The following is a 23,714-nucleotide window of genomic DNA, read 5'->3' on the forward strand; positions in this document are numbered from 1 at the left end:
CCTCCAACCCTCGGGGCTGACTCTGCCGCAGCCCAGGTAGGGAGATCTTTGCTTCAGGGGACGAACCCAAACCAATGTCCAGCTCTGAGGACCCCGAGAGGGCGAAAGCCAGGGAGGGAGACAGACAGGAAGGCCATAGAAGCGGCACCGAGGCGGCTTTGGAGCCGCTACCCTGCACACGACCACAACCTACACCTTCCGAGCCTTTTTCGGTGTCCCTCGGGCCAGCAGTGTCGCCTCTACTCCTCTGTAGGCCTATCCGTAGGTGAAGCCCCAAAGGAGGGAGTTTGAATCTGACTTCCAATTCGCCAACGGTTCAAAATAATTTTGTGAAACGAAATCTTGAGGAGTGGGCTCTGGGGCAGGCAAGATCTGCACGCTTGGTTGGTCTATGCAGGCTCCGCGTGGAGCCCAGCCGTGGGCCAGCTAGACAGACCAGTTTCCCTCCCTCCCATCCCCAGACCATCGAGAACATCAAGGTGGGGCTGCATGAGAAGGAGCTGTGGAAGAAGTTCCACGAGGCAGGCACGGAGATGATCATCACCAAGGCCGGCAGGTCAGCCGGGGAGCGTGCCGTGGGGAGGGCGGCAGGTGGGCAGGTCACCCGGGGAGAGTGACACAGGCAGGGCGGAGGTGGAGGGCGGAGGTGGGAGCCAGGAGGATCTGAAGGGGCTGGGGTCCTCCGGGTTGCTGGTCTGGGGATCACTGGGAAATTTATCTGCCACTGGAATCCCCGCACCACACCCTACAGCAGCGGTCAGGGCCCTCAAGTGTTTTTACACCTTCTGAGGACCCGGGAGTGGGGAGGAGGTTGTGAAGGCTCAAAAAGAAAGGCTATATTATGCTGATGGCAAAAGCTGATGCAAATAAGGGCAGCCACAGCCCAGGGGCCACCTGCTGGGATGCTTGCCCTCCGGTGAATTTCTCTGGCCTGATCTGCTTTCCGCTGATAGAAGGGATGATGAGGTTGTGTGTCTCAATTGCCCTAACTTTTTGGTAGCTGCGTGAACCCCAATATACTTATCCCAGGGCAACACCCTCCTCAGCCTAGGGGAAGGCGCCGGCGGTTCTGTGTGTTGCTGGGGAACCTCCCTAGCTCTCAGCGGCTGCCAGGGAAGGGTGATTTATAAAGTGGAAACATCTTTAAAATGCACTAGTGTCTGTGGGAGAGAAGAGGGAGGAGAGGGTGAGAAGAGAAAGACAGAGCAGTGTGTGTGTGTGTGTGTGTGTGTGTGTGTGTGTGTGTATGTGTATGCTATGCTCCAGTAGTCACATGCCTGTGAGTGTGTGTAAAGCAGACATTGGCTGTGCTGCAGTTTCTGACATGGGACAGTAGTGGCCCAATAGAGCAGTTGTCAGGTGAAGGAGAAGGCTACAGACACAGGAGAGTTAAGGTTTAGGAAACTTGTTGGTCCTCAGCCCTTTCTGCATCCATACACTTGGTTTTGGTCTCTAGGGACAAGTTAGATGAGAAACGTCCATTCCCTCAGAATTGTTGTTTGGAGAAAGAAGATGGTAAACCATCAAGGAACAGAGTTATGAAGTCAGACTAGAATGTAGGAAGAGTGTTCTCTTACCAACTCAACTGTTTCCATCTGTGCAACCCTCAGATAAGAGCCATAGCGGTCTCTACCTGCTTCCATTTCACCCACAAGAGAAAAGGTCCCACATCACTCAGCTGCCCATAAAGCACTTGACAAAATTTCGTTTCAAAAGAAACCAGGGCTTGTTTTGTGTTGTGTGCACGGTGCACAGGTGCAGGGGGTCCCTGGCAGGCATTGTGAACTTGGTTCGCTGTTGAACATGGAAACGTGAACACTTGGCCACCCTCTTGTCTTCGTCAAAAAAAAAAAAAAAAAATGTCGTGGTCACCTAGGGCTTCTATCAGGGGAGGGGGAAGGCTGTTTTTAGGGCCCAAGTTTGCTGCATTTGGGGGATGGAAAAAAGGACACTTTAGTATTCCTGGCAGAGTGACCTTGTGGGCTAGTCATATCCTTTTCCAGCTGGGTGCACTTCACTGAGTAACTACTGTCCTGCGGCTCTGTGGTACCAGCTGTTTGAAGCAGGTAACCGTATGTGTACCTGCTGTCCTCCTTAACTATGGGACTCAAACCAGGGGTTCCTGTGAATGGTGCTGGTAAAAATGTCAGGTGCATTACAGGAGTGGAGGAAGGGGGGTTGTTCCTTTGTGCCTGCTGATATGGAGGGGAGTAAAAAAAAAATAAGGAACACTCCAGAATTGACATTTGTAGTTTTTAGCATCTTGGAAACATATACCGCTGGGTATGTGAGTTTGTGGTGTTCAGCAGGCTTTCTATACCTGCCTGGGTCCTCCTCCTTCCCTCCTCCCAGCCAGGGGTGGAGCTTGGGGATGGTGCTGAGAGTTTAAAAATGACTGTGAGGATGCTGGTCAGTTCTCACATCCTTTCATTTCTCCAGTGAAAGCATATGCGAAGTATAATTGGGAAAACGCACTAGCTTCAGCCACTAGGATCCTAGGGTGCTAGGATCCACCACCCCCATCCTGAACATGGTAAACAGGCTGCTAAGGCGCTGAGCTACACTCCTCGACCCCCACTGTCGTCAGAGACCACCTTCATTGCCAGCTCACTGTGCCCAGGTAGTGTGAGCTCAGGACTCTTTGGCACTCCACTTAGTCGGTGCTTCCCTAACTCTGCAAGTCTACCTAGTACCCTTCCTGGGATGTGTACAGTTCTCAGCAGATGGCCTGGTACTTTTTCCTGACCTCTGCATCATAGATGTAAAAATTGGAAAACAAAAACAAAAACCAGAAAGAACAAACCAACCCCCTAGAGAAGGGAATTGCCAGGATTGTGCAAGCCAAGCAACTCATATATCCTCCCACCCTCCAGAACAAGACCCTAACTTTGAAATTTTTCAGTGTTTTTTTTTTTTTTGTTTTGTTTTGTTTTGGTTTTTGTTTGTTTTTTGTTTTAATCCCTTTAAACGGAGGTCCTGTGCAGTGTGAGCTTAGGGCATGGTAACTGCTGTCTAGTCAGGGAGTGAAGGGAAGGGAATGAAGGGAACCAGAATGTTCTCAAGTCTGTTTGAGGTCGTGGTTTCCCAAGTCTCCTGCTCATTGGGTTCTTGAAAAAATAGGAAGGCCAAAGGAAAAAGAGAATCAGCCTCATTGGATGGTGGCTTTGACTAAAATGCTCAAGAACCTGTGATGCCAGGTGTCTGTCACAGGAGAGCCAAATCCTCCCTGGGCAGTTTCAATTCCTCTCAGACCCTTGTACCCAGAGTGCTCTTGTTGGCAGAGAACAGATTTCTGTCTTTTCTAAGCTTGATACATGTGAGAAACTGCATTTTTCTCCCAAACACAGATAAAAGTGAGCTTCACAAAAATTTAAATATAAACCTTCCTAAAATGAACATTTCCTACCCATCCGACTGCCCTACGCTTGGGTCGCGGTTTTGCCACCAGATAAATCTCCACTATCAGCCTTCACAGCCTGTGGAGTTCAATGTTGCTTGTGTTAGTGACAGTGAATTTGCGTTTGAAAAATGAACTACCGATGAGAACTCCTGTTGAACCTGTATTGTTTGTTATTCTGAGGCAAGGATTTGGCCCGGCTTAATCCCGGGCTTCAAAGCCAATTGCCTTTGCTCTGTATACAGAGCGTCAGAGCCCAGTGGCGTGGATGATAAGAGAAGTAAGGGTTGAAGACACTGGGAAAGTGGGTCGGAGAGAGAGCGCTTTGATCTCTTCTTAAAGTATTTTCTGAAAGCAAAAGTCTATCAGAAGGAAGTGCCTTAAAAAAAAGGCAAAAACTCGGACCCAAACAGCATCCATTTCAGCTACCCTCCCCTCTGGGAGAACACGTCTTTAAAAATGCTTTGGATATATTAAAAAGGCTCAATCTCTCTCTCTCTCTCTCTCTCAAGTTGACTGAGTGAGTCTCTTAGTTGTGTTTTCAGAAATCATTTGGCTCCAAAAGCTGAATTGAGGCAGTGCCCCAGCTTTGGTTGCTGCCCACCCCTTCCCAGCAAGACCCCAGAATTTTAAGATTTTAAGAACAGAATGATTGGTGGGTTCTCGAGTGATCCCCCCTTTCCCCTGAAACTCATTTTGCACTTTGTTTCCCTTGAAGGTTATAAGGTAGGATCTCTCTCTCTCTCTCTCTGTCTCTCTCTCTCTCTCTCTCTCTCTCTGTGTGTGTGTGTGTGTGTGTGTGTGTGTGTAAGTAAAAGCTTACGTCATTTAAATATAGATTTCTTCTTTGAAGTGAAATATTTCTGTAAGAGAATACTGGGCAACTGAAGTTTACAGCCCTATAGAAAACAGGAGCCCAGGGCGTAGCCACCATCCAGATGAGGGAGAACCTCCTTAGCATTCCTCATGCATGCCCTGCAGGTCAGTCACCACGGCTGCCACCCTGAAAACCACTTTCCACACTTCCCGCCTGCCGCGGTGGTTCTAACGCCTGTGTTTAAGCGAAGGCACACGGAACTGCTTCAGGCCTCCATCAGGGAAGCTGGGGCTGCTATGGGATCCAGCTAGGTAGGGAGAGGCTGGTGGGTTCTAAGATCTTGATTTCCACTCCGTCCTCGTCCTCGGGATAGGGGTTGTGCACTAATTAGGCTCCTTGGATTGACAACCTTGAGATCTAAGAGTCCAGTCATCCTCAATGCGTCCCCTCCCGGCACGGAGTTCACGGTTACAGATCTGTGGCCAAATTCTCAACGCCCCGCAAGCCTCGGGCCTGCACCATGGAGGAAGCTTATCCTAGCAGCTCATTCTAAAGCCATTTCCGAGTATGAAGCAGATAAAGGCTCGGAGCCTGTACCCTCTCAGAGCCGGCTGCTGACCAGAGGGGAGGTCCCGGCTTTCATCTGCTCCCGGCGGGCGGCCAGGCGGCCGGCGTGTTTATTCCCCTGGCGGAGCCGCTTCCGAGCGTGCTGGCCGCCGCAGTTGTCTGGGGACTGAGCGGGTGTGGGGACCCGGGGCAGTGGGGACAGAGAAGACGCCGGGGCAAGTGCAGAAGGGCGTGGAAGGGAGCCAAGGGAGCCGGCCGAGTGGGGTGCTGTGAGAGCTAGAGCTAGTGACGACCTCCCCTCCTGCTCCGCCCTCCTCAGGCCCCCACCCACTATAGGGTGTTGGTTTTCAGGTACGTTTCATGTTTTTTAATGTTGTAAGTCAGAAATAACTTATAGCTCACTCGATCGGATCGGCCCCTGTGTTTGATTAGGGAGGATCTTTACTTTGCCAGTAGAGGAAGTCATAGCTCCCAAACTCAGTCTGGCCTCTGCTTGGAGGCCTGCTCTCCTGATGACCAGGCGGGTGAGCTGGACCTTTGGGTTCCATCATTAGCCTTTTGCATTTGGGGATGGTATGTATACCTTCCTCTTCTCATGCAGCAGTATTTTCACCTTGGACAGACTACTGGGTGCCGGGGATAGGATGAGTGGCAGCATTTAGGCCCTCCCCCTCCCCCCTCCCCCAGAACTTCAGGTGCTTGAAGCAAGCAAGCCCTAAGAGGCTTGGTTGGCTGAGGGACCCACCCCAGATATCCTGGCTGCCCTCAGAAGAGGGGCATCAGTGGTCAGAAGAGGCAGAGGACAGGGGATATTCTTCTTTCCCTACACCAGGGCCTCAAGACCTCCCTAAAGTGGCTTCTCCATGGTCACCCTCTGGAAGGGGATAGACCCAGGCCCTGAGCATCTGGGGGGGGGGGGGGTTCTGAGGAGCACTCAGTGTCTGCCTGGCTCTCTGAGCTGTTGAGGCCCAGTGCGACACAGAGGAGAATTGGATGGTCAGGGCCCTTCAGTCCATTTTTCTGCCCAGGCTCTACACAAGGTTGTAGTGGAAGTTAGGCATTTCTTCCTGGTCCTTTTATGTGAGCACTGGCCCTGGAAGGAGGCTAGGGCCAGACCTCTGCTGTTGCCACCTGTAGCTACTACCTGGGCCTAGCTAGCCCAAATTCAGCAGGGCTGCCCCCATTTTGTTGCTGTTTCTCTAGCGGTTGTGAAATGGCCTGAAGGGGGACAGGGTTCTTGGCCTTCCCCCAGGGAGGGTGAGGCCAAGCAGCTGCTGCCCTCCTCCTTTAGTTTTTAGGCCCACTAGGAGTGAGGCAGGGCCAGGAAACAGGGTGGCGCCCACGCCAGCTGTGCCCCTATGCTGAGCAGAGGGCTTGGTGGAAGGAGGAGGCTGGGTTGGCTTCCTGAGTCCTCTGGCTTTCCTCCTCATCCTTGGAGAGGGGGTGGGGTGGATATTTGAAAAACGCTTTCAATTGACATCTGAGACAAATTCTTCCACACGGTTTATAAGTCCCTAGACTTGCAGCTAAAACTGTGCCGGACCCCCCCCTCCCCCCCCCCCCCCCGCCCTCCAGGCACGCATACAGGCACACATGCGCACTCCCCCCACATGCTCATGCACATGCGCCTGGTGCTTGGGCCAGCATAGCGGCCCTTTCTTTCTACACTGTGTGTACCAGGCTCTCCTGTAGTGGGAGAGGGGTTTGGTCGGGCTAGGCAGGTCCTGGAGGGAACCAAGCTTTCCGGAACCCTTCTGCTCAGGGTCCCAACTTGCTGTGGGGTCTGCCAGCTTGTGGAGACCTTTATTCTTTCAGGAAGTCCTGCCCTACCCAGGTAAGCTAATATTGATAACAAAACGGGGGAGGAGGCGTCCAAAGTGTTTAATATGTTCAGAGCAGCTTCTTGTGAGGTTCTCTGTCCTACTTTGGCTCAGTGTTGACTTGATTTGCAGTACTAACAGTGGAGGGCAGATTGAGGCTCCCCCCTCTTTATAGCTTCAGACAGCTTTGGACCCTGCTTCTCTTCTGGAGTGTGTTTTTGGTTTTGTTTTTGTTTTGTTTTGTTTTAAGAGACAGGGTTTCGTTGTGTAGTCCTGGCTGCCCCAGAATTCACTCTGTAGACTAGTCTGGCCTCGAACTCAGAGGTCAGCCTGCTTCTGCCTCCCAAGTTAAAGGTGTGCACCACCATCACTCTGCCATTTTTGGTTTTGTTTTTGCATTTTTTTTTTTTAGACAAGGTTTTGATATGTAGTCTAGATTGGCCTCAAACCAACAATCCTGCTTCAGCCTCCCTGAGCACTAGAATTATAAGTCAGTATGGTCTTACTGAGTTTAAACAGTTTAAACTGAGTGACTTGTATAATTGGTGATCTAACCCAGCACAGGCTAGGCAAATGGTCTACATCTGAGCTTCCATCTCCAGCCATTATGTGTTGGAAGTCAGCTGGGGAGAGACCAGAGGCACCTGCGTGGGAGTGGGGTGTGGGGTGTGTGTGGCTATTCTCTCTGCCTGCCTCTGGTTAAGCAGGAGCCAAGGGACTTATGCACTGCAGGCTTGCGTGTATGTGCTGAGGGCCGTGGGAAGTTCTTCTCTAGAATGTTCTAGACAGCTTCATCACAAGCTACGGGAACCAGAAGACTATTTTTGTTGGGTCTGCTTTCCTAGAAATAGGCCACACCACTGGCCTGTGGAAGGTGGGACAGAGGAGGAGCTGGAGGCAGTGGGGTTAATTTATCCTCGCTTGAGAGGTGGAGACACCAAGGCACAGGAGACCCAGGCAGGAGACCCAGGCCTGAGGCCTTAGGTGGTCCCTGGTGGACCTGGCTATGAACTACGGATGGCAGGCTGATTTCTCATCCACGAGGCTTCTCCACTGACTTCCTTGATTCCTAGTCAAGGAAGCTCTCTTTTCCATGAGAGAGGCATCTTACTGATTATGGGAGTAGCTGACTGGGACTTCCAGGTCAGCTGCCCTAGCACCCTATGGTGGCATCTCAGAATTTTAGCTGCACATTGTAAACTGACCAAGGACTGGGGGCGATTTAAAGAGAGCAGATGGCTACTGGTTTCCTCCCTCACCACCCTGTCTCCTAATCTTGGGGGGATTTCTAGGGCTGGAAATTTGGGAAAAGGCATAAATTGTCTTTCTGGATGTCGATTGAGAGCTGGTGGAGTCCGGTATAGCTCTGTCCTGTGGTATAGCGAGGACAAGAGAGAAATGGGTCAGGACCTATGGGTCAAAGGGCTCCGCTGTCTGCCCTTGCTGTACTCTTGACACTTCTCCTGGTGTACCACTTCAACTCTTGACTCCTTCAGGAGGATGTTCCCCAGCTACAAGGTAAAAGTCACAGGCATGAACCCCAAGACCAAGTACATACTTCTCATCGACATCGTCCCCGCAGATGACCATCGCTACAAGTTCTGTGACAACAAATGGTGAGAGCCGGGCCTGTTCCTCCTCAGCTGCTATTGGTACTCCTGTCCCCAGCCACTCTGCTTCTGCTTCGCTGGTCCCCTGCCTGCACCTGGGCAGGGGCTGAGACCGGACCCAGATGCTTTTAGCATCAGCACTGTCTATAGCAGACACGCAGGCTTGCTGGACCTCGAGGGGCCATACTCACTCAGTCACGGGCAGCCTGGTGCTGTCTGGTGGCAGGAACACTAACATCTAGTAGTAACACTGGCAATGCCTCACTGGGGTGCAAAGTGGCAACCTTTTTTTTTTTTTTCTTGAGAAATTAATAGTTTGGTGATCTTACTTGGTTTGAGGCTCTTTTGTTTCTCTGCCTGGCTTCAGAGTCTGACCCTCTCAGACTGAGGGGTTTGCTAAAGGGTCTGGGGAAGAGATGGGCAGGTTGGAGGGACAAGTGGGTATCACACCTTAGAACTGTACTTGTCCCTCACACATGGGGCTGGGACCCTGGGCTCCGTGGTGGAGGTCATAGAAGCAGAAGCTAAATTAGAAGCCAGAACAAGCTCTGGGTTGGAAAAGTTGTTTAGGTCCTTTGAGAAGTTCCAGCTGACACATTTAGAGCATATATATATATATATATGTATATGTATATGTATATGTATATATATATATACACACACACATATATATACACACACATATATGTATGTATATATACACACATATATACATACACACACACACACACACACACACACACACGCACACACGCATGGGGTGGCGGTAGCTCAGGGGTTAAAGCACCAACAGTAAATAAATACAACTCGTAAGTAAAACCTGCAGAAGTGCCCGACTCTCCCTGGAGCATCTTCACAAACAGCCTCAGTCTGGGAAGTTGACGCTCTTGCTTTCCTGCATCTCCCTCTTGCCTTCCAGGGAAGAAGCTGAGAAGTGCGACTCCTCCTCTCCCCTCCCCTCCCCTCCCCTCCCCCCCCTCCCCTCCCCCCCCTCCCCTCCCTTCCTCTCTCCTTCCCTCCTCTCTGCATTAATACTGGATAGAAAACCAGCTATTATTCCAGTGGGGCTTGGTTTGCTCTCAGAGGGGACGGACCCCGGACCCCGGTGTACTCACCTGTTCCTGCTGTCTACTTCGTTGGCAGGATGGTCGCAGGGAAGGCTGAGCCGGCCATGCCAGGAAGACTTTATGTGCACCCGGATTCTCCTGCCACCGGGGCTCACTGGATGCGGCAGTTGGTCTCTTTCCAGAAGCTGAAGCTGACAAACAACCACCTGGACCCCTTTGGCCATGTAAGAACGGGGGTGTTAGTGGTGGGAGCTGATCCTGCAGATCAGCTGTATGCACCCCTCTCCCACTAGCTAATGAGCCTGGGCAAGCATCTTCAGTCCCCCTTTCCTTGTATAGAGAATGGAGTTGACTAGTAAACTTTGTGGCTGTGAAGCCTAGATGAGAGACTATACAGGAAGTACCTTACAGAGAGGAGCTAAGTGAGGGCAGATGTGGCAATGGAGATGCTGATGGGGATGAGGGGGATTGGAGAGCATTGACTGAAAATGATGCTGATGATAACTTTGATGGTGATGTCAATGGAGATGAAAATGGGGATGGGGATGGTTAGAACCACACTGGTGATAAACAGGATCATGGGGATGGCAGATTAAATCTCTCATGTCTGGTTCTCCAAAGCCTGGTAGGCTCTACTGATGTGAATTCTGAAGTCCCTTTTTGCATGGTCTGCCCTTCTGACCTCTGGAAGGGAGCATTCTCTCTGCCTCCTAACTCAGCCTCTGCCTGGCTTCCTGGGGTCTTGTTCACAGCTCAGGACAGTGGTAGGAGGTGGCAGTGGTAGACACTGTGAGCATCCTAACTCCAGCTTCCCAGGATCATTCTTTCCCCATCTGGTTCTAGCAGGCCCACAAAAAGGAGCTTTTCATGTGGAAATCTTGAGCTCAAATGTGTTGTAAACAGAAGCCTAGCAGCTGGTATTTTCTTCCAGGGCTTCCACCCTGCCTCCAAGGACTCCTGTGAGTCTTTGGTAGTTTAGGGCAGGGGTGCTGGGGAGCCCAGCAGGGCTGCCAGGTGCTCAATATGCTGCACACCCAACACTGAGGGTGAAGACAGGGACGAGTGTGTAGGTGTGGCTTGATGGCATAGATGAGCCCCCCGGGCAGGAGGCTGTGGACTAGTCAGAACTTTTCTGAGAAGTTCCCTATGCAAAAATGCCAGAAGCACTCCATCCTGATCAATCAAGCTCTTGGTTTCAGCTTCTGCATCTGTTCGGTTTCCTTCTTGGCTATTGGTGATGGGAATTTGTACCTAGAATGCCAATATGACTAACCCTTCTCTGTTTCACAAGTTTCTCACGCAGGGCATGAAGATCCCCGTGAGAGAGAGGGGCAGACAAGCCCCAGCTCCTAGAGCAAATCTTAGCCAGGTCTCTGCCCACACTTGACTCCTGCTGGACTTTGCCTGGCTGGATTGTGGTATCAGGCTCATGAGGCTTCTGAGGCCAGCGGGGGGGATGGAGAGACAGGCAGCCTCTAACTGCACCTGCAGTATTGTGCTGCCCTGGCAGGGTGGGGTGAGTCCAGAGCTTGGCAGGTGAAAGTACCTTGAGATTAAGAGTTTGGATGGGATTTTGGGTGCACTTGATTGTTACCATGGCTTCCAGATGCAAGGATGCTTGCCAAGACATTTCTGCCTCTCTTGTCCCTGCAGAAGGTGAGAGGAGAGGGTGCCCGAGGTGGGCCTTCTTTATAAGTAGGAGAGAGTACTGTGTTTTCTCCACCTGTCTTCCTGGTAGTTCTTCAAGCTCTGTAACCCTGCATACTTTTTAAAGTTAGGGTCAGTAGGGCTACTTTGCAGGGTTGTAAGGCTGTGGGGGCTCCTGGATCCACTGGTCCTGCCCACTGAGGTTTATTTCTTTGGCAATAGAAATTTTACCTGTGTACTTAAGCTTTCACCCCCCTAGGGATAGATGAAGTACATCTGTCTACCTTATGTCTGTCTTGTGCCCAGCACTTGGCACTTCATTGGCTACCACACCCCTTACACTGTTAGTCCCAAGGAGATGAGAATGAGGAGCCAAGAGTAGAGAGGGTAGGTGCTTGGATCCAGGGCTCGGGCCATCTTTCTTTGGTATTGGTAGTATTGCTGTAGAGGGAGCAGGCTGTGGCCGTGAAGACACGGGGTGTGCTACGCAGGCTCACTTTCTGGCTGCCTTAGGGCAGGGCATCTCTTATGACTATAGATTTCTAACCTTGACTTGTGCCCGAGGGAGGGAGTTGTGAGCTTCCAGGAAAGGAGAAGTCATCGTTCTTGGCTTCTCAGTCTGGGAGCCTGGGAAAGCCATCTTGTACTATGAATTTGCCTCAAACATGCCCTTTGTTCTGCAAAACTCACACACTCAAACTTAAAAGCTTCCAGTCCCGAAGGAACTTTCCCCAGCCCAATGGACCTGGGAGACTTATCCCTGAGATTCTCAGACCTCTAGCAGGTCTACTTAGTCTTTTCCACTGTCACCAACGTGGCTGGCACCTCTTCTTGGGAAAGGACAACAAGATGGGACTGCCCTGTCTTAGAAGTGGTCACAGCTAGTGCCAGTGTTGTGAATTACCCTGGGGACCTTGATGTGGGTTTAGGAACTCTAGCTTAGAAAGCCTCTGGGCCAACCTACCCCATCCCCTCACTTCAGAAGTGGCCAACTGGTTGGGCACATGTCTGCCATTGCATAAAAGCAAGAAGAGAGTTGCGAGTGTAGGAAGCGTTCAGCAGCCATTTTGGGTTATCTGTTTTATTTAGATCCTTCATCTTCGGGGCTTCCTCCCTCCATGATGCTCATTTTGGTATCTTCTCCCCCCTCCTCTTTTCTTTCCTTCCCCCCATCTTCCCTCCTCTTTCCTCACCTTTCCATCTTCCTCCTCCTCTTCCTCTTCTTTCTCCTCCTCTTCCTCCTTTCCCCCTTTTCCCTTCCCCTCCTTCCCCTTTCTTCCCCCTCTTCTTCTTCCTCTTCAAATGGGATGAAGGGCATTGTATGTGATGGGCAATCATTTTACCCATGCCCCCAATTCTTAATTCTCTGAGGACCAAGAAAGGGGACTAGGACCAGGTGTGAGGGTTTGGGTTTGGCAGTGGTCTTACGTAGCAGATGGAATTGAAAACAGGACTCTCTCTCAGACCATGTGGCTACATGCTTCCAAATTTAGGGTTGGAGGACCTGTGGGGTTTAAAAAAAAACTTAAAAAAATGTATGTGGGTGTTGAGGGTACATGCCTGGTACCAGAGGAGCTTAAAAAAAGGTGTGGGGGGGGGGCTGAAGAGATGGCTCAGCAGTTAAGAGCACTGACTGCTCTTCCTACGAAGGTCCTGAGTTCATATCCCAGCAACCACTGGTGGCTCACACCATCTCACATCATCTCATCCATAATGAGATCTGATGCCCTCTTCTGGGGTGTCTGAAGACAGCTATAGTGTACTTATGTTTAATAAATAAATAAATAAATCTTTTTTTAAAAGGTGTTAGATCTCCCAGAACTGAAATTACAAATTATTGTAAGCTGTCATGTGGGTGCTGGGAACGGAACCCAAATCTTCTGGAAGAGCAGCGAGTGCCATGTTAATTGCTGCTGACTCTCCAGTCTCAAGTTGTAGGGATCTGCAGTAATATCCCACAAGGAAATTTCTCATAAGAACAGTGGAGGCGGCGGCTTAGGAGGGCAGGGCAGGTGCAGGTGCAGGGTATGGATTTTTGTTAGAGGAAGAACAGGCAGCAGGAACAGAAAGGATCATGGGAGGGAAGCAGGACAGCCACTGCATCAGCATGGCATACCTTCAGCCCCGCTCCAGTCAATCTGATGACATCAGAACTGTCCGTCTCCCTTCCTACCCCTGACCCTCCAGCAGCTCGCGTTAGGTGACCACATGGCAGAAAGAGGCCTCTCCCCCTCTTTTCTAGTCTCCGAAGAGTCTAGCAATACTTGGGCTTCAAGAAGTCAAATAGGGCTGAACTAGGTCCTCAATGGCTGGCACTCGGGTCTGCCTTTTCTGCTCATCTGGAGGCAGGAAGCAGACGTGTAGGTTGTGTATCCATATGTGTCAGGAAGATGGTTAGTGTCATCTGTGTGCCAGGCCTTTCAGCTGGCTGAGGAGAAAGGGCCATCTCACAGGGTAAATCTGACTAGAGGGACTGAGTTAGCCCTCATCTGGGTTTCTTAAGGAGACAGGATACACTGGGGGCGAAGGATGGAAGCATCAATGATGTCTTCCCCTCTTCTCACCCTCCCAGGAGAAAGTGAGATTATTGGTTTACTTAGCAGATGTGGATTACTGACAGGAATGTGGGTGCTGCACTCCCAGAACACCTGGAAAAATCTATACTCAATCAGGATGATGGCTTCCCCATAGCTTCATAGATGGAATCTTCTCTCTCCCTCCCTACCCCCCACCCCCAGAGGCCACATGCAGTTAGGACGGAATTGCATACAGCTGGCTGGGGGTCCCATGACTCAACAGTCAACAAACCCAGCCAGGATCTTTTGCAAGCAGACACAGCTGAGCCCATGAAGATGGTGGCAGTTTGGCTCAGAGGGCAGTCCTATACAGCACTGTGCCTGCCTAACATCCTGCCACCCTGTCTTAGGGTTTCTATTGCTGTGATGCGACACCATGACCAGGGAAATTCTTATAAAGGACACCATTTAATTGGGGCTGGCTTATAGTTTCAGAGGTTCAGTTCATTATCTTCATGGCAGGAAGCACGGCAGAGTGTAGGCAGATGTGGTGCTAGAGGAGCCGAGATCTTGATCCTCAGGCAGCAGGAGACTGTGCCACATAGACCTTGAGGATATCTAAGACCTCAAAGCCCACCTCCACAGGGACACACTTCCTTCAACAAGGCCATACCAACTCCAATAAGGACACAACTCCTAATAGTGCCAAACATTCAAACACATGAATCTATGGGGGCCAAACCTATTCAAACCACCACTACCACCACCCCAGGCTTGGATGACTGTCCCATCCCTTCACCCTTAGTCATTTCTTATTCTTGGTTCTGAGGTCAAATGCAGTCCCTCTGGGGACAGAAGTGCGGGTTCTCTGTGTGCTTTTGGCACTCATCTTTCCATCCTCTGCTTACAAAGTTATAACTGAGTATTTATTTATACCGCTACAATTAATTTTTGAATCAGAAATACACTCACATGGTTTAAAAATAAGCCACCAAGTAGACTGGGGAGATGGCTCAACTCTCCCCTTCCCCCACCCCCGTAAGCCTGAGGACCTGCTCTAGGTCCACAGCATTCATCTCAAAAGCCCTGCACAGTGCCATGTATCAGTCAGCCCCAGTGCTATGGTGTAGAGACAGGTGGGCCCCTGGAACTCACTGGATAATTACCAGATGAATGAGCTCCAGAGTCATTCATTCATTCATTCATTTGTTCATTTTCAGTGAGGGACCCTGTCTCAGAGTAAGGTGGAGAAGAACCGAGGTCAACACTGGATACTGCACACACACACACACACACTCATACAGCACAGCACAGCACACAAGGAATTAGTCACTGAATTAAAGTGTCTTTGCTGGGATGTGGTCAGCCACTCTCGTTGGCGCACGCAGGTCGAATAGGCTGCTACAGCAACACCTTTTAGACCTTGCCCTGGGAACAAGGTAGCCTGGAAGCCTTTCACTCAGAGAGAGCTTCCTCTCCCTAGTGGAGTTCCACTTTTTTGTTGTTCTATGATTTGCTTTGCTGGTCTTTACTGAAAGGATTGGGCATTTTGTTATCATGTGTTTCAGGGTTTTTTGTTTTTGTTTTTGTTTTCTGAGATATGGTAGCCCAGGCTGGTCTTGAACTTGGGATCCTCCTGCCTTCACTCTAGCTTTGGCTAGCCTGGTCTTTGCTATATAGACCAGGATGTCCTCAGACTCTTTTCATTCTTTTGATTCAGCTTAGGTGGGTTTCATTTTGCACTGTGCCAAATGTGTGTGTGTGTCTGTAGTAAATGACCTGTTCACAGTTGGAATTGAGAGTTTTAAAAAGTCACCCCTCTTCTGAGGGGCATCATAGAGATGTGTGTGCCCACCCTGACCTGACCAGCAGGGTGGGATGGCAGACTTTGTTCTCTAACTTTTTTTTTGTGGTATATTTACACCTGTGTGCACACATGCATGTGGAGGTCAGAGGTCAGCTGGTCTAGGTTGTTGTCCCTTAGAACCCATCTGCCTTTTTGGCCGAGACTGGCTCTCACTGGTCCTGGAGCTCATTGGTCTGGCTAAGCCTGGCTGCCAACCTCAGGGATCCTCCTGTCTCTGCCTTGGCTTGGAGATCATGAGCATTGGGCGTGCCTGGCTTTTAGCATGTGTACTGGGGGTTAAACGTGGGTCCTCAGGGTTGCACTGATGGAGCCACCCCCCGACTCCAGCTTGTCAGATTCCAGATAGTTTGACAGTGAACTGCAGATACCAATTTTAGTTTTAATTCACGTCTCCTTCCCTGGGAGCACGCACATCTTTTCACACAAATCTCCTTTTCTGTGAACCGTTGTGATTCTTCATTTTCCTCTCAGACTTTTGAGTTCATCATTTTTAGGAACCTTTATAAATTTGGAAGATTTAGGCCTTGTCTAATGTGTTTGCCAGTTTGTCACTTGATCTGGCCCACGGTAGTAGTGGTTTTCCTTGGAAGAAGTTTTTGATTGAATTTATCCTTTCTTCCTTTATAGGTTCTGGAAGGGCCTCAGTCATTTCTTCTTTGAGCGGGAACAGTGCTTTTCAGAATTTTTCTGAATGGCCCAGGTTAACCTCAAACTCATGACCCTTCTGCTTCAGCTTCCCCAGTGCCTTGAGGAGTCTGTTTTATGCATTATGTGGACTCTCATGATCACTCAGGTGGTCAGGCTTGTCGGCAGAAGCCTTTAACCACTGAGCCATCTTGCTAGCCCCTTGATTTATTTTTAAATATAAAACGGGGATCCTTTTAGAACTATTCTGGCATTTGATGGGAGGTGTCAATCTTGACTTTTTTCTGTTTTTGAGAGAGCTACCCAGTTATTCCAACATCAGTAGAGAGCCCTCTTTTCCTGTGGTAGGATGCCTTCTGCGTTCTGGTCCCCAGGTGAATTTGTCTGTTCACGTGCCAGTTGCTTTAACTGCTGAGACTTCTCGATGCATTTAGTGTTTGGCAGGGCTTGTCCTCTTGGCTCTGCTTAATTCAGTTTTCTTGGTGAGTTGTGTATGTGTGTTTCATTTGAACTGTAGGCTCAGCATGTAGAGCTGAAAAAGAAACTTGTGTTTCTACTGTAATTTCTCTAAATTATAAACTGGCTTTGGGAAGATTGCAAGGGATGCCCTCTTCTTTGCTGGAGTCACCTCTCTGCCCTCTGGAGCACTACACATTCAGGTTCAGGTGTCCTCCTGAAGGCACTACACATTCTTGTGCAGCCGCCACCGCCACCATTACTGCAGGCTTCTTCCACCATTTCTCGATGCTTATTTTCATTTGAGTATTGGTGATGGCCTGACTCGCATTGTGTCCGGACGCCTGGAAAGCCAGTGGGTGCTGGTAGACAGCACGCGAGTAGTGAACCCACACGAGGGGTGGTGTTTAGACAGGCAGCCTTTTCTGTGCCAGCAGCTGCTGCCCTCCCCTCCCCCATAGCTCTGTGTCCCCTCTTTGTGGCCCCCATTTCCTGACTAATAGCGGACCTCAGCACTCCCCGATCAGGTCACCCCCCACAGCCTGTATAAAGGGGCGTCAGCTTAGGAGTTAGTACTGCCTCTGCCTCTGCCTCAGATTGCTGTCAGATGTCTTCCGACATTCAACCCATGGTCTGTTAAAATGAGAGTGAGCGGCCTTGATATTGACTTTGTAAAGACATTGCTAAGATTGATTATGATGTATGTAAAATACCTAGGCCAGGCCTGGCATGAATTCTTCTGTTCTTCTGACCCTTGACTGCCAGTGCTGTTGCCATGGAAGAAGGCAAAAACAAAAAGCAACAAACAAACAAACAAAATGTTCCTGGCTATGTATGAGAGACCCAGGTTGCTGTCCAGGGAGTGAGGTCCAAGGCTTCTTGAATGGGCTGGAGATTTGCCTGACTCTATTCAGTTCTCTCTCCTGTCCTTCCATTTCTCTTCCCTTTCTTTTTGATGGTATTTCATTCTGCAGCCTAGGCTGGCCTTGATTTTTCTGGGGTCCCTCTTGCCCCAGACTCCCAAGTCCTGGGGTTACAGGTGCGAGGTACCACGTCCACTCTGCTGCAGATGCCACCTCTGTTCTATTCTAATTTCGACAGGGTGGAGGAAGTGTCCTTAGTGAGAGCCTGATGCTGGGCAGATCTGGTTTTACCATACGAACGTTAGCCTACCATTGTGTGGCTAGTGTCCAGACACGCATAGAAGTCCATGTCCCTTGCAGTGTCTAGCGGACACCTTAGTATTAGCCATGAAGTTCATTGAGAGCAGGGTCGCCTCTTCCAAGGCCATCTGGTTTCCGCCGGGCTGCCTGTCTTCATCCAGCTGTGTGTCCTTGGGCGAGTCACATTCCCACTCCAGACCTTCTGTTCCTCATTGTCGATCCGGATCCAGGGGGCTGGGTCAAAGTACTCCCTGCACTCTGTCTTTCAGTTCTTGGATTCTAACGGGGATAAATCTGGACCTCGGTGGCAAAGCATGCCCTGGCAAGCTTGCGGGGAGACGGATGCTTGGCGCTATTACAACTGTTAAAACAGAGCAGGCTTCTGAATTGTGGCCAGGACATAATGAATCCCATTTCTGTGGAACGATGATGATGATGGGACTCGTCATGTAGTAGGGTGGCTGACATGGCTAGCCCATTTGGCACAGTATCACTCTGTAACAGATGTAAACGTGAGACTCTGGCAGATTAGTTGAACATGGTGCCCGTGGAACTTGTGACCAAAGCCAGGTGTGTGAGCCACTTAGTTGCGTTCATCTTCTCTCAGGCTGGTAGGACCAGGGTTCAGGTTTACACGGGCATTGGTTTGATGGGTGGGTTTCCCTCTAGACAGGTGCCAGACTGTCAGGAGCTTGAAGGGTGTTTGGGACCACCTGGTTGAGGGCTGTCCTTCAACAGATGCAGACTCCCGTGTCTAGAGAAGAGCTTGCTCAGGACTTGGGGTATGGTGGAGACCGTGGAGACGTCTTCACTCTTCTGGACTTCTCTATGGCCTTGGTTGTACCCTCTAGCGCAGTGGTTCTCAAGCTTCCTAATGCTGCGACCCTTTAACACAGTCCCTCAAGCTGTGGTGACCCCCACCATAAAATTATTGTTTCTACTTCATAACTATAATTTTGCTACTGTTATGAATCATAAAGATTGGCTATTTTTCCAATGGCCCTAGAAGACCTCTGTGAAAGAGTGGTGAGATCCCTAAAGGCATCACAACCCACAAGTTGAGAACCACTACTCTCGTGGCAGTTCCTACCTGCCTCTGCAGATACGGCAGGTTCTGTTCTTTGGAAGGTGTCTTTGGCAGTCTCAACCCAAGTCATCCAGAACACTGTCTTGTAGGCTGAAGTGGTGGCATTCTGAACATAAGAGTCAAGTAGCTGCTAGAAGTGGCCCTGGGAGGAGGGAAAGAAGGAACCTGTACTCATGAATAGCCTGTGGCTGCTGCAGTCTGTCCCTGGGGTGTGGGTACAAGGGCTGTGGTTTAGGGTTCTGGCTGGTCTGCCTTTGTAATGCCAGCTTAGGAGAACCAGAAAGCCTGGGTCTAGCCAGCATTTGCGGGGAGCTGCAGCACATGAGTGCCCATAGAAAGAGTGTATACATGTTCACTTTTAAATTCTGCCTGGAAATAAATGCCCAGCTTAACTTGTCTCTAGTGAGCGAAGCAAGATCTTACAGAGAAGAGGCACAGAGGCCTAGCCTGACTCTGTACTCAAGAAGCCCAAGGTGCGGAAAAACAGAAGATAGGGCCCTTTGCGGAAGTTTGCTTATTTTAGTGGTATTGGGAACTGAGCCCCTATTTCCAGCCCTGGGTGAGTTTGTAGTTTGAAGAGTCAAAAAAAAAAAAAAAAAAAAAAAAAAAACCCAAAACAAAACAGGAAGCCACATGGCATGGGCAAGGCAGAGGTGGGTCCTTGCAGAAGGGAGAGCAGCAGGAACTGCAGGTGAGAGAGCCCAGCCCTCCTGCAACACCCAGGCTGCCTCTTGGGGAGCCACTTGCTGAGTTCAGGAAATAGTGGCCCTCAGTGAATACGTGTGTCTTGATGACTTGTACATAATGACAGAATCCGGAGGTGCTGTCTCAGGACCCTCCTGGCTCCTGGGAAAGGACTGTGTTCTTCAGCCTCGTTGAGCTCCAGTCCAGGGTCACAAGGGAGGTCACACCTCCCCACAAGGGGTAAAGCCTGGTCTACAAGACAGAAAGGCTGAGACCAGAAGCCACCAAGGTGAACTTTGGAAGGCAGGACAGAGCAGGCTAAAGCCTACAGCTAACCTCTGGCCAGGCACAGGATAAGTGTGGAACCTTCTGGGACTCAGAACTCAGCAAGGCTTTCCAGGAAAGAGCTTTCACGCTGGGCCTTATTCTCTTGGCGCCGTGGCAACCTAAGGGTTAAATATTTCATTCTGCAGAGGCAGCAGCAAGCCTAGCCTGGAAGGGGCACCCGGGGCAGAGGGAAGCATTAGGAGAAGAGGAGTTGAGGGCCAGCAGCTGACATAGAAAGCAAAGGGTTAACAGATGGAGCAGCGCTGATAAAATGCCCCAAATTCCTGGTTGGGCCTCCAATGAGAGGGCGTCTGGCAAATGTCAACGATAAAAAATACATTTTAATGGCACGTGATGCAGCCACTACTGTGGGGGCACAGCCACATGAAGCAGGTCTGGGGCAACAACTACTGTGTGTTTCTGCCTGGGCTCTGATGACCAAGCGTCTGCTCTTCCCTGAACTCGTGTCAGCTGGGCTGACCTGCCTCCCCAGCCCGACTGCTCTTGGGTGCTCAAGGTCTCCTGTGGGCCCAGGCAGTGGCACAGGGGCTCCCCCATGTCGTGGTGATGTTCCCCTCAGGCTAGGAAGTGCCTTGAACAGCTTTAAGGGAAGCAAGCAGCTCGTCTCCCCTCAGGTCCCAAGCGACAGTAGGACATGTCCCTCATAGCTTCCCCACTTTCTTCTGCCCTGCAGTTACTGGAAGATATGAGAGGCAGTGGCTGAACACTTACAGCAGCGGTTCTAGGAAAGGCAGGGTACCTGTAGGCTTAAGGGAAGGCTACATATTAGCATCTCTTAGAGGAAGTCCCAAGAAGGTGTAGGACGGGCACACTGTCACAGGGAAACACTCCCATACCACAGAAGCTGTGGTAAGGTGTCTCTAGAACAAGAGGCCAGGTGGGGACGTGAGAGATGGGAGTTGGGACCCCATTTCCTTTCCTTGGGAGCTTTGAGACATTTCTGGGCTCAGGCTTGGGCCCTAGGCTTTCAGGATGAAGCTGGGCAGGGCCTGGAGCTCTGACTGAGTCCGTCTCTCACAGATCATCCTCAACTCCATGCATAAGTACCAGCCAAGGCTGCACATCGTTAAGGCCGACGAGAACAATGCTTTTGGCTCCAAAAACACAGCCTTTTGCACCCACGTGTTCCCAGAGACCTCCTTCATCTCTGTGACCTCCTACCAGAACCACAAGGTATAACCTCAACCCACACTGGAACACCACCATACCTGCCTGATGACCCCAGGGTACATTAAGCGAGGAACAGAAAAGCAGAGTAGTCCAGATAAACAGAGAAACTGCCATACTGGGAAACAGAGCCAGCGAGTTAAACTGAACAGCAGTTTAACTGGTAAGGGCAGAGCCCATGGCCAGCAACGGAAACCTGGAGACATGGAGTCTTCCTTGGGACGGGACTCTTTTCTTCTAGCATCTTCCTGTAGGTACAGGTCTGGCCTATCCAGGAGAGCCACCTGGGTCCTGTCAATTAGGAGGTGTTTGCTAAATCCCCTGCCCACATCACTTTCCTGCCTGTTTGCTTCTTACCCCTGATTATAGGCCAAGCCCCCAAGTCAGATTACAGTCTTTCACGATCTGTAAAGGGGTTGACATGCACAGGAAGGAAGCTGTCACAGGGTTCTGGAGAAAGCACTAGAAGGTCTGAAACAGTAGAACTGAGCCAAAGACAAGCTCCCAGCAAGCACCCAGATCAAGGAAGACCCAAGTTGGTCCTGGCTCTGAGCTGACTTAAGAGGGGGATGTAGCTTTTCCAGGCTGTTCTAAGTTATCATTAGACCTGAGCTAGGGAAAGAGGGCTACTAGTCACCTTGTCCTCCCTCCTCCCATGACTTTGTGTGTCCTTTTCTAACAGATCACCCAGCTGAAAATTGAGAACAACCCTTTTGCCAAGGGATTCCGGGGCAGCGATGACAGTGACCTGCGTGTGGCCCGGTTGCAGAGGTGGGGCTGCTCTGGCCAGGGGTGGGACAGGGAAGACCCAGGGACCCTCAAAGCATCTTCACTTTCTCCCTGCTCCTCCAGCAAGGAGTATCCCGTGATCTCCAAAAGCATCATGAGGCAGAGGCTCGTTTCCAGCCAACTCTCGGCTAAGCCAGATGTCAGCCCCCTGCACAGCGCACACCAGGCCCTGCAGCACTACCAGTATGAGAATGGGGCCCACATGCAGTTTGCTGCTGCAGAGCCCCAGGACCTGCCCCTCAACACCTTCCCAACTCAGAGGGACTCCAGCCTCTTCTACCACTGCCTGAAGCGTAGAGGTAGGGTTCTGGGATGATACACGAGTGTCTGACCTGCAGGCATGCTGGTTCTGATTCCTGTGGCCCCCGACAGCCCCCCAACAGCCCTTGGTGTTCCTGGTATGCTGGCCAGCCCCAGGGGTTGATTTGGGGTTCTCCATGAGTAGTGTTGCTCCTGTTGGGAGGTAGGGGGAAGCTGGATGGTTGGTAGTCTCAGCCCCAGAGCAGGGGGCACCCACAGTGCCGTGGGTGGTGCTCTCTACCGGTCCCTTAAGGATGCACACAGGTTCTTGGGTGCCAAAATGAGTGATTGGAAACAGATTTCAGGTGACCACACCCTGGGCACTTGGCTTCTCTACAACACTGACCTGGGACCAGTGTGTCCAAGGCTCAGCTGCCAGCCCTGTGTTTTCCACAGACAGATTTGGGTTTGACTCATGTTACCTTGCCAAAGGTTCTTCGTGGGTCCTCAAGATCCTCTTGGGAGTGAGTCTGGAGACTCTTGCTCATCGTCCAGAATGTTCTCTCAGCCCACTCTTAGACATAAGACTGGCCCTTGGGCCTAGTTAGGCCGGATGCTGCTAGATATTAAAAATGGGGGCTTCTCATGTTATTATATAAAATTCATATTTTAGCATCTATAAATAAGGCTTTGTTGGAGTTTAGCCATACCTGTATTTGTTCTACAGTCATTGTCATAATCCGGCAACAAAAGTGAGTAATTGTGGTACAAACTGGGTGGCCTTAAGGCCTATATACTACCTGTCTGGCCTTCCCTGACCCAGAGTGCTAGGTCACCTGCCAACTACAGGAATGTAGCTCAGGGGCGGATGTTGGAGAAAGGAGAGTTGGTGTCCCCAGGCAGCCTTGAATCAATCTGCAGCAGGGTTAGGTGCTCAGCCCCTCCCTCCTCTAGGCTGTCCATCTCTGTATACATGGCTCCCTGAATGGATCCCTAGAGAAAGCACAGGAGGGCGGCCAAGAAAAGCCAAGAGGAAAGTGTTCTTAAATTTGTTGAGAGGGCTGCCGCCCTAGCCCTCAAGCCTCCGATATCCTAGGTTCCAGGAGAAGACATGCCACTCTAGAGAGTTGAGCCCACACAGTTGGGGGAAGATGCAGAGGGGTGGTTTGTGTTGGCTGGTGGCATCTTTCCAGAGAGCATCAAAGTAGCCTGCACATATAAGCCTTTTCACTTGTTATGTGGGGATTGGCCTGACAGCAGCTGATGTGTCTTCTTTGAACATAGTAGGGTTAAACTGCTCTTCTCAAAACAGCAAAAGCTTGCTTACAAGCTCTTTGGCCCACCTCCCACTTCCTGAGGCTCTCCACAGGCACTGAGGGTTGAGGCAGTAACATCTTGGCCTTAATTTGCTGGCTAGTTCTGACAGATGTGGTCTCTGGGCCTGGTTCGACCTGGCAGTTGTTTCTGCTTTCCTGGGCCAAGGTTGCACTAGTCTGAGAAATGCCAGTGTGAACAAGGGCCGCTCTGCATCCCGAGAGTCCGGTTGGCAAAGGATCAGAGCCGAGTGCTGCCCGATGCAGCACATCCCTCGGTGTCCAGGGATGTGGTGTCCCCCTTGGCCTTTGGCAAGGGTCCATAAATTGACCGCTTCTTGGTCATTGCCACCTTATAAAAGCTGCAGCTTATTCAAATGGTTCTGGGAGTGCCAGGCAACATGGGGGACCAGGGTGGGTGCTGAGTGAAAAGGGCAGGATGTCCTGGCATGTGGGGGTGGGGCTGGGGAGGACACCAGGCCCTGGGCTGGCGGGAACGGCCTCTTTCTGAGCA

The 23,714-nt window shown here is 50.8% G+C and overlaps 1 protein-coding gene across 2 annotated transcripts in view, besides 1 other annotated feature; it reads left to right on the forward strand.

Annotated features, from left to right (window-relative positions):
* The window catches only part of Tbx4 (T-box 4), a 29,731-nt gene that overhangs the window by 4,029 nt on the left and 1,988 nt on the right, over positions 1 to 23,714 (forward strand). Inside the window, exons 3-8 of one of the 2 annotated variants that reach the window (NM_011536.3) lie at positions 462 to 556; positions 8,098 to 8,217; positions 9,355 to 9,502; positions 20,712 to 20,864; positions 21,541 to 21,629; positions 21,711 to 21,946. In NM_011536.3, coding sequence (NP_035666.2) covers positions 462 to 556; positions 8,098 to 8,217; positions 9,355 to 9,502; positions 20,712 to 20,864; positions 21,541 to 21,629; positions 21,711 to 21,946 — 841 coding nt within the window. Of the gene's footprint in view, positions 1 to 461; positions 557 to 6,369; positions 6,616 to 8,097; positions 8,218 to 9,354; positions 9,503 to 20,711; positions 20,865 to 21,540; positions 21,630 to 21,710; positions 21,947 to 23,714 lie in introns of those variants that run through there. The other variant, NM_172798.1, reaches the window with a different exon arrangement.
* Positions 944 to 6,488: an enhancer, noted in NCBI's record as "pDBM3". NCBI's record gives its function as "enhancer in lung and trachea" and the evidence as "EXISTENCE:transgenic organism evidence [ECO:0001131][PMID:18579682]".

Source organism: Mus musculus, chromosome 11 (assembly GCF_000001635.26).
Source record: "Mus musculus strain C57BL/6J chromosome 11, GRCm38.p6 C57BL/6J".
NCBI classification, from domain to species: domain Eukaryota; kingdom Metazoa; phylum Chordata; class Mammalia; order Rodentia; family Muridae; genus Mus; species Mus musculus.